Source organism: Melitaea cinxia, chromosome 3 (assembly GCF_905220565.1).
Source record: "Melitaea cinxia chromosome 3, ilMelCinx1.1, whole genome shotgun sequence".
In the NCBI taxonomy this organism is placed as follows: domain Eukaryota; kingdom Metazoa; phylum Arthropoda; class Insecta; order Lepidoptera; family Nymphalidae; genus Melitaea; species Melitaea cinxia.
This window is the reverse complement of record NC_059396.1, coordinates 1,492,094-1,505,291: the sequence shown is the minus strand read 5'-3', so window position 1 is coordinate 1,505,291 and position 13,198 is coordinate 1,492,094. Positions and strand designations below refer to the sequence as shown.

Below are 13,198 nucleotides of genomic sequence, written 5' to 3'. Positions count from 1 at the left end.
TACTAATACATATACGCTTAGTAAAATATATCACTGATTATATCAGATGAGAACGCCTATCCCAGAAATTTTGAAGTAGCAAAAGAGTGCGTATATTAAAATCGACTGTCCCTACGTATATCGATCGAAATTGAAAAAGGCACTTTACATTTTTTACGCTGAATGATTTGTTAAGTATCGATATTGAGTATAAGCTCATGAAAAATGTGATTTTATGTGTTTTTTATAGCATTTTCTCCTCTTTAATCTTTGAAAATATACATAAAAAGTAGTTTTTTCATGCAATAAAAAATAGAAAATTTTCAGTTTCGATACTGTACGTAGGGACAGTCGAAATGATCCTAATTTCTTAGCTAAGAGTTGCATGTAAGGCAGAATAAATACAAAAAATTATCTTGTCCTTTTTATTAGATTTTCTATTACCCGTGCTGCGCACTTGCAACATATTACTAAGCAGGTATTTTGAGACTGCCATATTTGTATACTTAAACAACATATCGAGGTATGCAAGATTGTATGTTATTAACTTAGTAAGTATTAAAACATTGTACTTTTTATGTATGTCAGTGAATCTTACATAATGAGAAATAGTATAATTTGTAACACATTTTATGTAATAAAATGTAATGGTTGTCTATGGTATTGTATATTTCATTGACAGATTCTGCACTCAACTTCAGTTTACAGGAACAAGACTTCAATCGTTAGTAATTTTTTTGAACGAAGTCAGCACAATGATATCACATAAGTGTTGATGTATCCAACTCCATTATCCGTATTTATACCCATGTAATAAAAATGTCGTTTGTTAATCTAAATTCTAAATTAACGACGTTGAAGAAAAAAAAAATGGCGTGAGAACACTGGTAGCAAAAAATTAAGCAACAAATCTGCAGAGTTTTCGAGTTTCATAAAATTTTGAAAAAAAAAAGCTTTTTACGCCCATCGCTGAAATATTTTTACAGAAACAGTTTTATAATCCTGAATTTATATTCTAGGAAATCTCTGAAATCTTCTGGAAATAAAAATAACGTTGTAGACTAATGGTAAAATGCACTAATTTTGAATAAAATAAAATAACTTGATAATAAACAAACTCAATCGTATTTTATTAATAAATTAAACACTAAATCGTTTTTCATACAATAAAAGAACGATCACTACAAACATACTACAAATTCAGTTGTATTTCTTAAGTGGAACTCATTTGGCATTGGAAGATATGAGAACTGAATAACAACGTTTTGACTAAACACGTATGTTAATACGCCTAATGCGATGGTGTTATTCAACCATGATTTCAATGTGAACTGAACCGATTCCTTCGTGCCTGTCGTATTTGATGTTGTGCGCCCACGCACGACACTCGATGTTGATCAGCATACCCGCTGGAAAAATAAATATTAATTGATTAATGCTGCAAACTAGCTAAATTTGAGCTGGTAGATTTACTTGTAATAAAAGGTCAAGTTGTGTCCAATGTCAATTTCAGTTGCCAAATTGAAGCTATGATATATGACACGCTAAGTGTGTCACGTGCAGAGTTATAGTTAACTTAAGTCAGGCCAAATTGTTATTATTAATTGCTGTGCTTTTACTCTAACACAATGAAAAGTACAGGAAGTGATTACTCTTAAACCTCTATATTTATAAAATACACAATTTTATTCAGAATACAGATCATACTATAAATTAATTTTTTAACCCTGTTACGTGTAATGACAATCTAAAGTAAAAAGAATTGATTAAAAAATGTGATGTTGGCTGCCAACATTTTATTTGTAAGTATGATAGCAATATAACGCGAGAACCGCTTGACGAAATAAACTGCATTTTTATTATATTAGGAAACTATTAACTAAGAAGCTATTGAATATCAAGGCTAAAATAATCTTTAATTTTTCACAAGAAATATTGTTACGCTTCTACCAATAATTGTGTTTACTCGCAAACGAAAAAAACTGACTTATAACATATAGAAGTAACACAACGTAAGTAAACGAAAAATATATTATTAAAACGTATTATTAAAGATTAATCAAAAAGTAGTAATCAGATTTCGATCAAATGAAACGAGAATACAAGACAAATATCAGCTTTTGATTAAAACAAGAATCATTAAAATCGGTATACCCAGTGAAAAGTTATGCAGTAAAAATACAACATAGGTCGACGAAAAAATAGTCAAGTAAATACGCATTAAATAAAACTCGAAAAGTACTTGTTAGACCGCAATTAAATTTCAATGGTATCATATGAAACGCACCAACTTCCGTTTAATAAAAAAATTTCTTAGTTAACATATATAAAAAATATACAATCGAATTGAGAACCTCCTTTTTCGGAAGTTGGTTAAAAATAATAAAAAATATATATTATCCGCAAGAATCAAATCAACTAATTAAACTTATTATCGTTGTATGATTAATCATTGTCGTAAACAAGTTACTGAAGGGCGCGGCTAAGTATATGCTGCAAACAACAGTTTTAAAGGAGTGCGTGGAGGCGTGCACTTTGACTTTCCAAATGTTTTTTCCTAGACTCGAGTTAAAAAATTAGATTGTTGATAATTGTTGAACTTCGACGAGACTCACAATGCGCTCAATTGCTGATATTAATGTTTTGATTTTGTAATAAATATTTTAATTATTGATTGTATCAAGTTTTGAAATTTTTTATACAATCGTTTACAATTATTAGCATTGAATTACTTACTTTTAGGTCTCTGCAAATGAACTGCGACTAGAGGACTGAGGTAGCCTTCTTGATTGGTGTAGGGGAAGTAATATCCAGGGAATCCTCGGTAGGGCAAATATTGGATGGGTCCAATATTCTCTCTATCCGCTGGATTCTCTCCTTGACACGAAACCCACACCATGTTTAGCTGAAAATGTTGTAATTAACCATTATGTTGACATATTTCTCCGTAATGTGAAGGAAGAGGCAGGATATATTTCGTAGGTATGCATTTTATAAAAGTTATATATTGAACTACACTGAACTGAAAATGCCTATAAATTCCAGACTCCATAAGTGCTTATTATAGAAACAGGGACTGACATTTATTCTCTACTAACTGTGCCCGCGACTTCGTTCGTCGCAGTTCGCAGAGTTATAAAATAAATAAATTCCTACAATAAAATTAGCCTAAGTTACTCCTTACTATATCAGCCATCTGCCAGTGGAAGTCCCGTCAAAATCGATCCAGCCGTTTCAGATATTAGCCGGAACAAACAGATAGACAGACAGACAAAAATTGTAAAAAATGTTATTTTGGTATATGTACCGTGTATACATTCATATGCATTTAGTTAAAAGCGATTATTTTAATATTACAAACAGACACTCCAATTTTATTTATTTGTATATAGATGTAGCCCTATAGGGAGAGTCACAAGCACAATGACCCAAGGCAATTAAAAATATTGGTATAAATACTTTCAATAATTTTGGAGACCCTTAACGTCGTCAATTCATCAAAAGTTTGCCGTTTACTGGCGGCTTTTCTTTAGAGACTTCAATGGAAACTCCCTAGTAGCAACGAGGGGGACACGGGGGAGTCTCTCTTAAAAATAATCGCTGAATCTTAGGAACCACCCCTTGCGAAATCCCGCTCATTAATTATTGTTGTTTGTTTTAAAAATTCTCGGCTCGTTGCGTCGACCTTTTATTAAATACTGCTTTCTTGATACTTAGCAACGTTGATGGAGTAATTGCTTTTGTTAGCGAAGTTTAATTAAATTTCCTCTTGTAAGAAGGATTACAGTCATTTATATTAAAAAAGGAGATATAATTTTCTTAAATTTGATCTACTTTTTATCCGACTATTAAATATTGTTTTGAGAAATATACTACGAGCTAAGAAACTGGGTACTGGTTTTTTTTTTGCGAAATTTGTTACAGTATCTTTGGAAGTGGGTATAAAAATCAAAATATGTAATCTATAAAAAAATGAAAAAAAAAAAACTTACATAATTCTTATTATACGCCGTCATATTTTTGATGTGTTCCTTCAAATCGTCAGGCATAGCTGATGGGAGATTATCGGAACTGTTATAGAATTCTGGTTTCCAACCATATATCTTGTTCAGTTTGAGGAAGATGCATGGTGTGGATTTATGGTATGCGAACCCATTGTCCTCCACACAGGGACTACAAAGGCTAACATCGACATCGCAGACTTTACCAGCTGGTGGGGGCAGTTTGAAATCGCAATTGTGAATGTTCTGACCTGCGCCAGATTTATTCGCGTCTCGTTTGTACTCTGAAAAGTGAAAGCAATATCTTTGAATCAAAATGGACAAAAATAACATCGAATTTTGATGGGTTATAATTAGAGTGTAATGAGAGGATTCGAGGGTTTATTACTTATTCAACGATATTCAGATATTTTTTTTAAGCCAAAACGTTAGATTGGGACACACTCGAATAATTAATAACACTCGTTTTTCAATATATGAGCTTTCTGTCTTCTAGTTATCTTATTGTTACTTCGTCTGTAAATTTGTTTTACAAGTCATAGGTTTTTTTTAACTGCTGGCTTTGAAATACACAGGCCGTAGACGGGCAGCAGCATCATAGGTGCGACAAAGCCAGCGCTGCGGTCACCAACCCGCCTGCCCAGAGTGGTGGCTATGGGCAAAACACATGAGTTCACGTTATTTTTGGCGTAAACTTGTGGAGGCCTATGTCCAGCAGTGGACTGCATAGGCTGTAATGATGATGATGATGAGGTTTTTTTTATTATATATTTCACAAAACAGTCAAAGAAACGTACTTATTGACAGAAAGATTAATCAAAAAAAAAACATTGTTTTTTATTATAATGATTGCTGCAATCATATCCTGTTTTACAATATTCTGTAATGAAATATTAATGAAATCGTATTATTTTCATTTTATGTATTTAGATTATATTTTATGTGTGAATTAATTAGATATTTGTAATCGCATCAATTTTTTTATTGTCGTCTAATTAAAAACTTGTTAACTTACTTTGCAGGAAACTGGAAAGTTCTTGAACCCAATATTGATAACTACGGGGGTCGTTTCCTCTATACCAAACCACACTGCTGGCGACCTCTGGTGGCATCGGACGGAAGCCAAGGCCAGGATTGGTGCCAATTATGGAATTTTCCAGTTGCCATTTTGGCTGCCTCGCGTCCAGGAGTTGAAGAAATGTCCACATGCATATGGCTACCAGTATAGCCAGCGCGGCGTAGAAGATGAAGTAGAATAGGGCGATTTTAGCTGTGAATGAGAATATTCAGGATTTAATTTATACCTATGTAAATTTACTGCCAATGCTCTTCATCGTGCTGCTCTTATAACGTGGTCATGTAAAGATTTACCTTCTTTAAATAATGCGTGTCAAAGCTAAGTGATCATAGCTTAATTCAACTATAAAGTAAAAAATTTTATGCCAAAAATATCCAATAATAGATATTATTTACAAACTTTTCTCTAATGGCAGTACTTCTGTACTTTACTTTACTTGAATACATATATATTTAACCGACTTAAAAAAAGGAGGAGGTTAATCAATTCGACAGTATATATATTGTATGTATGTTTTGTTGGAAAGGAGATATCCTAAGTACCGTGATAAGAAAACCAGGATCTGATGATGGATTCCTAGAGAAATCAAGGGAAAGTCTCGAAAATTATAGTGACGACTAGTGCGTTTGTTAATTTTTTTCGTATAATTACGCTGTATTGCTTGTCAATGTAATTGAAGTTGGTTTTTTTTTGTTTACGAGCAAACACAATTATTTAAATAGATAGTTATCGGCAAAAATTGGACTCCAAATGTTTCAAACTTTGGATCAAATTTTGAACAAATATATATTTTAGATTATCTGTCTTAACGTTTATATGTTACACGAGACGAGAACGTTTTTTAAGTTTTACCAGTTGTCGTTGTGAGTTAATCCCATGCTAGGCAGATAGTATGGCGCTACTATGACATTGACATTAATTGTTGTTTTATTAACCGTCTTAAAAAAGAGGAGGTTTCCAAATCGACTGTACTTTTCGTTATTAAAAAAATTAGTTTTTCTATAAGTAAGTGTTTATTTTATTAGATAATGAGATTTAATTAGATACTTTAAATACCTTTAATTTCAAAGTAGACGAACAGTTATCAAGGTCTTATCGATAATATTATAGCAGGAAAACAGAAATTAAAGTAGTTTGTTGTGATGTACGTCATTCAAAGCTACACATTTTTGTTCACTTTAGAAAGATTGAAACATATTAAGCTTATTTAAGTTTTTGATGGGTTAGGCTTCGTTTGCCAAATTTAACGTACAATAGTAGTAACGTTTGGGATTGTAAATAGTGTAAACTTAGAACGTGTTTACGGGAAAAACGTGAGAAACAGATGTGGCAAAACATTGACTAAAAAATAATTAAAAATGCCTTTGTTAAAATAGGCTTTAGTACTTCTGAATAGATATTTTACAAATTATAAAAACATTACTCATTAATAATATTCATTTGAATTAATATTACATAAAGATACAATACGATAAGATATAAGGAATGCAAATTCTGCTGCGAAAAAATCGGCAACAAACTTGAAAATTACCTTTTTCAAGTCATACCTTGCATGAATTACAGCACCACTAAAATATTAATAAGAATTCAAGCCCTTTTCCTAATCCAAATAATATAAAGGTAGAACAGTTTAGAGTCAAATTAGGCAATAAAACGTGTCGTCCGTCCAAGGTGACCAAGACGCCGCCGGAAGCTCCGGCGACCGTTGAATTGAAGCAATGAGCTCATTGCTACATCCTGCCGCATCTCCTGCCGGCTGCCGTGGGTTCCAACCGGAATGGTGCCTCACACTACGACCGAGTACAACTAACGATACCAGATGATTCTCGTTTTCTGATCTTTTTGCTCATTTTGATGCTTCGGACGTTTTATTTGAATTTTTAATGAGCATTGATTTCAGAGGCATGGTTTTTTAAATGTTTTTAATATTATCATTATGGGAGTTAGTCGATTAATTTTTATGTGGTGATAGGTGGTAATTATAATAGATTTTTAAGTAAATTAAAACTTAAAAATCGAAATTAAGTGTAATGTTTTTTAAATTTCAGATTTCTTAAAGTTTTAAATGTAAAATTAAGAAGTTATCATAAAGATGAGTATGTCAGTTTGTCTTGCGTTATTCTTATTTGATTTCGTATTCCATTTTTTTAATAATCTGTTAATAATGCATTTTTATCTGTATAAATAAAAATGAACGTTGTTAAGGGCAGAACTCGAGAATGGCTCGACCAATTCGGCTAATTTATTTTTTTATATGTTCCTTAAGGTCCACGGGAGGTTTTAATACAAAAAAAAAAAAAAAAAAAATTAATAAATCTGTATAAATAAAAATCTATTAACTTTTGGCAGAACCCAGGCAGCTAGTTTGGTAATAAATTGTGAATTTTTGACACCATTTTATCCTTTTGTCAATTTGATTGGTTCATATGTTATTTTATTCTAATTTTTTGTTTGTATTATTGTTTCATTTATTTTCCGAAAAATAAAATCAAAAGTAAAATATTACGTATTATTTAGCGTGTAACTTTTTTCATTTTATCTAGTTTGAATATGCATATTTGAACATCAAGTAGGACCATAAATTTTACAGTTCATTCAAGTAATTATCTTTTTTGTTGCTTTTAATATAGAAAACCTAATTTTTATCTTTAAAAAGCGTATGATAGTATTAATATAATATTAACAAAACTAGCTGCGTTGGAAAACTTCGTATGGCTTTTTTTTTTATTTTGCAAAACGTATCAATTTTTTTCTATTTATTAACCGACTTCCAAAAAAGGAGGAGGTTCTCAATTCGACTGTATTTTTTTTAAAAAATTTTTTATGTATGTTACATCAGAACTTTTGACCGTGTGGACCGATTTCGACAATTTTTTTTAATCGAAAGGTGGTGTGTGTCACTTGGTCCCATTTAAATTTATTTGAGATCTAACAAGTACTTTTCGAGTTATGTCTAATAATGCGTTTTTACTTGACGCTTTTTTTGTCGACCTACGTTGTATTATACCGCATAACTTTCTACTGGATGTACCGATTTTGATAATTCTTTTTTTTGTTGGAAAGATGATATCCCTAGTTTAGTACCATGATAAGGAAACCAGGATCTGATGATGGGATACCAGAGAAATCGAAGGAAACTCTTGAAAATCCGCAATAACTTTTTACTGGGTGTACCGATTTTAATAATTTTTAATTTAATCGAAAGCTGATGTTTGTCATGTAGTATATATATAAATTTTATTGAGATCTGATAACTACTTTTTGAGTAATCTTTGATAACGCGTAGTTACTTGACTATTTTTTCGTCGATCTACGTTGTATTACTCGTCGATGTAATTGAAGTCGGTTTTTTTTCGCTTGCGAGCAAACACAATTATCTTATGTCGTTTCCTGGCAATACCAAATATAAAAAAAAATGGCCGTGAAAACTCAATCGTTCGTACAGAACTTATTTCGATTTAATACAAATTTCAGTCACAGCAAAATAAAATGTAACTTTACTTGCTTGTAGAGCACAATTTTAATTTGAGTTCTAAGAATTGACGCTAATGAGAATTTGATGTTGGTGAATGCTATCTACAAAAATAGGTCAGTGACGTTAATTCAAAAATTTATTTTACGAAAAATTAGTGGAATAAAATGATCGTGTTTTATTTAAAATATATTTCTGAAAGGACATTCATTACGTTACGAAATAATTGCTATGCTTAATGTGGATTTAACCGCAAAAAACCAGCTTTAGTTACTGGATTTATCTGGTCCTTTGAAAAGAACATGTATTACTGAGCTGTCAATTGTAATATTTTTGTATAAATGATAACAAATTTACGATTATTAATACAGGTTATTTAATATCTATACTAATAAATGGAGACCCGGTTTTTTGTTCGGTTATAACTACTGAACTGATCGGAATAATATTTATACCATAAAATGTAACGTGTTTCGGAGAATGTTTTAGTATATTAGTATTATGCAAAAAATATGGATGGACAGAGGTCGCTAGTATCTACATAAATTAAAAATAATAAATCATGGATATGTACGCAGTTAAAACAATAACTTTCGAACGACTGGATTAAGGTGGATCATTTTTTCTTTTGTGTTCACTATTGTTAGAAAAAAGTTTAAAAGAATCGATGTATTCTCAGAAAAAAAAAAATGTGGTACGTAGTTCGCCATCCTCTAAATTTTCAAACGTGGAAAAGTTTTATCTTTTTTGTTTTTTTTTAACGTCATTAATTCTTGTGTTTTCTGTTGCTATACATAATAATATTAATAGTAAAAACTCTTTATCGTACACCAAGAATGAGTAACATAAAAAAAAAACAGGAGAGAGTACAAAAGGCGGCCTTATCGCTAATGAGTATTATACTATTGTCAAAACATTTTTTTTTATCGAATTATATAAAATTATTATTTGGCATTGTATATCTATTTCTCCGTCTTACAGCCGCTTTCAATGAATATTTTTATTGCGTTTATGGTTTTGTATGAAATTTACATCAAAATTCTATGAATCTCAAATGCTTAATGGATAAAAATGAAATAATTATCTTCTTCAATATGTTAAAGATGAATCTTGAAGGGGTTGGCTGGAAAATTTCTGGATAGGCTATATTATATTCGGCAACCGTCATTCAAACCAGACTTAGCAGGCAACCCTATGTCGTCGTATTCGCAATGAAACAGCATTCATTTTGAATTTAGATTTATTTATTAAGCATGCCGGTGAAAGTAACTAGAGATATATATATTAATATACCTTTTACCTAGCAACCCAGCAGGAAAATAAAAGATCGCCCAAAGTTTCCATTTTCTACAGGCTTCATACTGTAGGTAGGTATGCAATTTATTCTATAAACTCGTAGATGCATTTTTACAATTTTGATTTTTTTTTTAATTTTTAAATTTAGTATAGCATTGCCAGGGTTTTTCAGTCAAACCTTTCGTGATTCTTTTTCTGATATACTAAAATAAATATAAAATCAATTTTCATCCATTAAACAGATGGGTGAAGTCCATCTCTGGTTGAAATCTCCTACTATATCTCTAGTAAGCAAATTCAGAGATAGGTAAAGTATCGAAACTGATCGTTAAAAACGTATTTTATTAATGTAACTTATGCTATAAAACATCATTCTGTGGTGTATATGAACAGAACAGCTTAAGTCTACCAAAGTGATAAAAGCCAATGAGGGCAAAACTGGTTAAAACCGGTAAAAACACAAACTAGCTATGGAATGACCAGTACTAATATATTATTTAACTATGTAATTATAATACTCTTTATTGTACAATATAAAAAATAAAAACAAGAACAGATTACAAATAAAGAAAACTAGAAGTTCGATCTCCTCCAGAAAATCTTTGTGTGTAGGACACGGCACAGTAAAAGTGGTAGGGAAATGTACAAGCCAAAGTAACGTAGTGTCGCCTAGGCACATGTAATTCTCGGTAAGAGGTTTAGGAGGTATTTACAGTATTTCGTGTTGATGCAGATGTTTACTAATTAGCACCTTCAAACTAATAGTTTTTAAGAATAGATGGTTCTAAAGCTACTGAATCACCTACAATAGAATTTGGTGAGATAGATGAAGACGATAATAATGACTGAATTTTGATAGAAATCATATAAGTAACTAAAAGCCTAATACTTATCGGCTCCTAGTATGAGAAAAACTTTGTTAGGATCTGGGTATAAAAAGTCATATACAAACGCTCTGACTAGTATTATCTGTATAGCATCATAAAAACGCTATTTTCCACAAGGATAAATTCGAGGGCTAGCTCAGCAGATGTGTATCTTGCTTCATGCTATCGAATTTCTACAAGATCAGGATTTACGCGGACAAAAACGTAGGATAAATGTAGTATAATATATTGTACGTACACCAGCTCGACCCGGTCCTGCCGCAGAACTGCCTCGTCTTCGGGTTCCATATGAACCTCCGGAACTTCTGTCCAGTGGTCATGGGCGGTTCCTTCTCCCGGTAGTACAAGTTAAATCGCTCCAGACTCGTCAAGTCCGACGGTCGCTTCTTTACCGTCATTTTTGTCGAGTTCTTGTACTTCTCCTGTATCGTAATATATTTAAATTAATGATAATATATTATTTATTTTTTGTACAAGAATAAAAAAGAGAAAAAAAAACATTATTTTCTTAATTTTACTGACTGACTTGACAGAATATATTGTTAATTGTAGCGATTTTTAATAATATGTTTTTAAGCATTTCTTTCTGTGAGAACCATCTATACCACAACAGAATACTAGAAACCAATACAGAATATTATAAATCTTAAAAAAAGGCTAATTGGTCCAGCCGTTCTTGACTTCTATGCTTTTGTAACACATTTAACTTTAAACTTTTGCACATAAATCAATTAAAATTTAATTCTCAATATAAGAGTCACTAAAAATGTCACATATCAGAGACATAATAAATCATACTCACCAGGTTTGAGACGGCACGATGAGCTGCGCGCGAGTGCAGTGCGGACCGACTGCGCGCTCCGACGGGATAATGGACGGTGTTCAACCATAGTGAGTCATCTGTTACATAAGTTAATTTCTTCTTTAACTTAATCTTTTTAATACTAACGTTTCGTATAGAGTTACACTTTTCTGGAATGGACGATTTTTTCCCCTGTCTTGTTTTATTGTTATTTTTTTTCATAATGGTAATATATAATTGTGTTTGCAAGCAAACGAAAAAACCGACTTCAATTATATCGACAAGTAATACATCGTAGGTAGACGAAAAATTAGTCAAATAAATACGCATTATCAAAGATTACTCCCAAAGTTGTAATCAGATCTCGACGACATTTAAATGTGACCACATGATAAACATCAGCTTTTGATTAAATTAAAAATTATCAAAATCTGTACACCCAGTTAAAAGTTAGGCAGATTTTCGAGTTTCCCTCGATTTCTCTGGGACTCCATCATCAGATCTTAGTTTCCTTATCATGGTACCACACCATAGATATTTCCCTTCCAACAAAGAAGAAATATCAAAATTGGTTCATAAACGACGATATCCCCGAACATACATAATATATATATATTCGGTCTAATTGAGTAACCCCTCCTCCTGTTTTAAAGTCGGTTAAAAAGAATAGTTGGTGTAAGTTTAAGTTCTTATTTTAGTATGAAATAAATTTATTGTATGGTATTCTCATTCCTTATTTATTACAGTCCTAAAACCTTAATAGAAGATACCCAATAAAAGAGAATTACGACTCCTATACATGGACACCTATGCTTGGACTTCTTTACTTACCATTACTATATACCCTGGAATTTACTGTAAATGTATTTTAGAATTAAATATTACATGTAGTGATAGAATGTTCTGCAGGCCGAAGACGGGCAGCAGCGTCTTCGGTGCGACAAAGCCAGCCCTGCGGTCACCAACCCGCCTACCCAGCGTGGTGAATATGGGCAAAACACATGAGTTCACATTATTTTTGGCGTAAACTTGTGGTGGCTTATGTCCAGCAGTGGACTGTATAGGCTGTAATGATGATAGAATGTTTATAGCTATACTTTTACGTGATAAAGGTATTTAATCGAAATGTCAAATTGAATGCCATAATCTATATATCTATACAAATAAATAAAATTGGAGTGTCTGTTTGTAATATTAAAATAACCGCTTATTACTAAGTGCACATGGATGTGTACATAGTACATATATATAAATAACATTTTTTATTTTATTTTTCTGTCTGTCTGTTTGTTCCAACTAATCTCTGAAACGGCTGGACCCATTTTGACAGGACTTTCACTGGCAGATAGCTGATGTAGTAAGGAGTAACTTAGGCTAATTTTATTTTACAAATTAATTAATTTTACAACTCCTCAAACTGAACAATAACTTTTTTGTAAAATTCCACGCGGACGAAGTCGCGGGCACAGCTAGTTCTTTAATAAAAACAAGAAGTAAGACTGCTAAAAAATATCTAACGAATAGCGATTGACGAACGCAAGGCTTATTTATTAAAGTTTATTGTTTTACTAAATTAAAAATAAAAGCACCAACCGTGGTGGCGTTATACAGTATAACACCGTCTAATTCTCTCCCCCGCAAATGTAATTTATATCATTTGTCACCTCGCACTTAATTCGTTAT

The 13,198-nt window shown here is 31.9% G+C and overlaps 1 protein-coding gene across 1 annotated transcript; it reads right to left on the bottom strand.

The window, feature by feature from the left end:
* Positions 1-1,085: 1,085 nt before the first annotated feature.
* On the bottom strand, positions 1,086-11,126 carry LOC123669273 (sodium/potassium-transporting ATPase subunit beta-2-like). Its single transcript, XM_045602885.1, has 5 exons — positions 10,952-11,126; positions 4,996-5,250; positions 3,972-4,264; positions 2,716-2,884; positions 1,086-1,388 (listed from the first exon to the last, which is right to left on the bottom strand). Exons 1-5 carry the CDS (start codon positions 11,109-11,111, stop codon positions 1,285-1,287), a joined length of 981 nt encoding a protein of 326 aa, XP_045458841.1. The 5' UTR covers positions 11,112-11,126; the 3' UTR covers positions 1,086-1,284.
* Between the last annotated feature and the right edge of the window lie 2,072 nt (positions 11,127-13,198).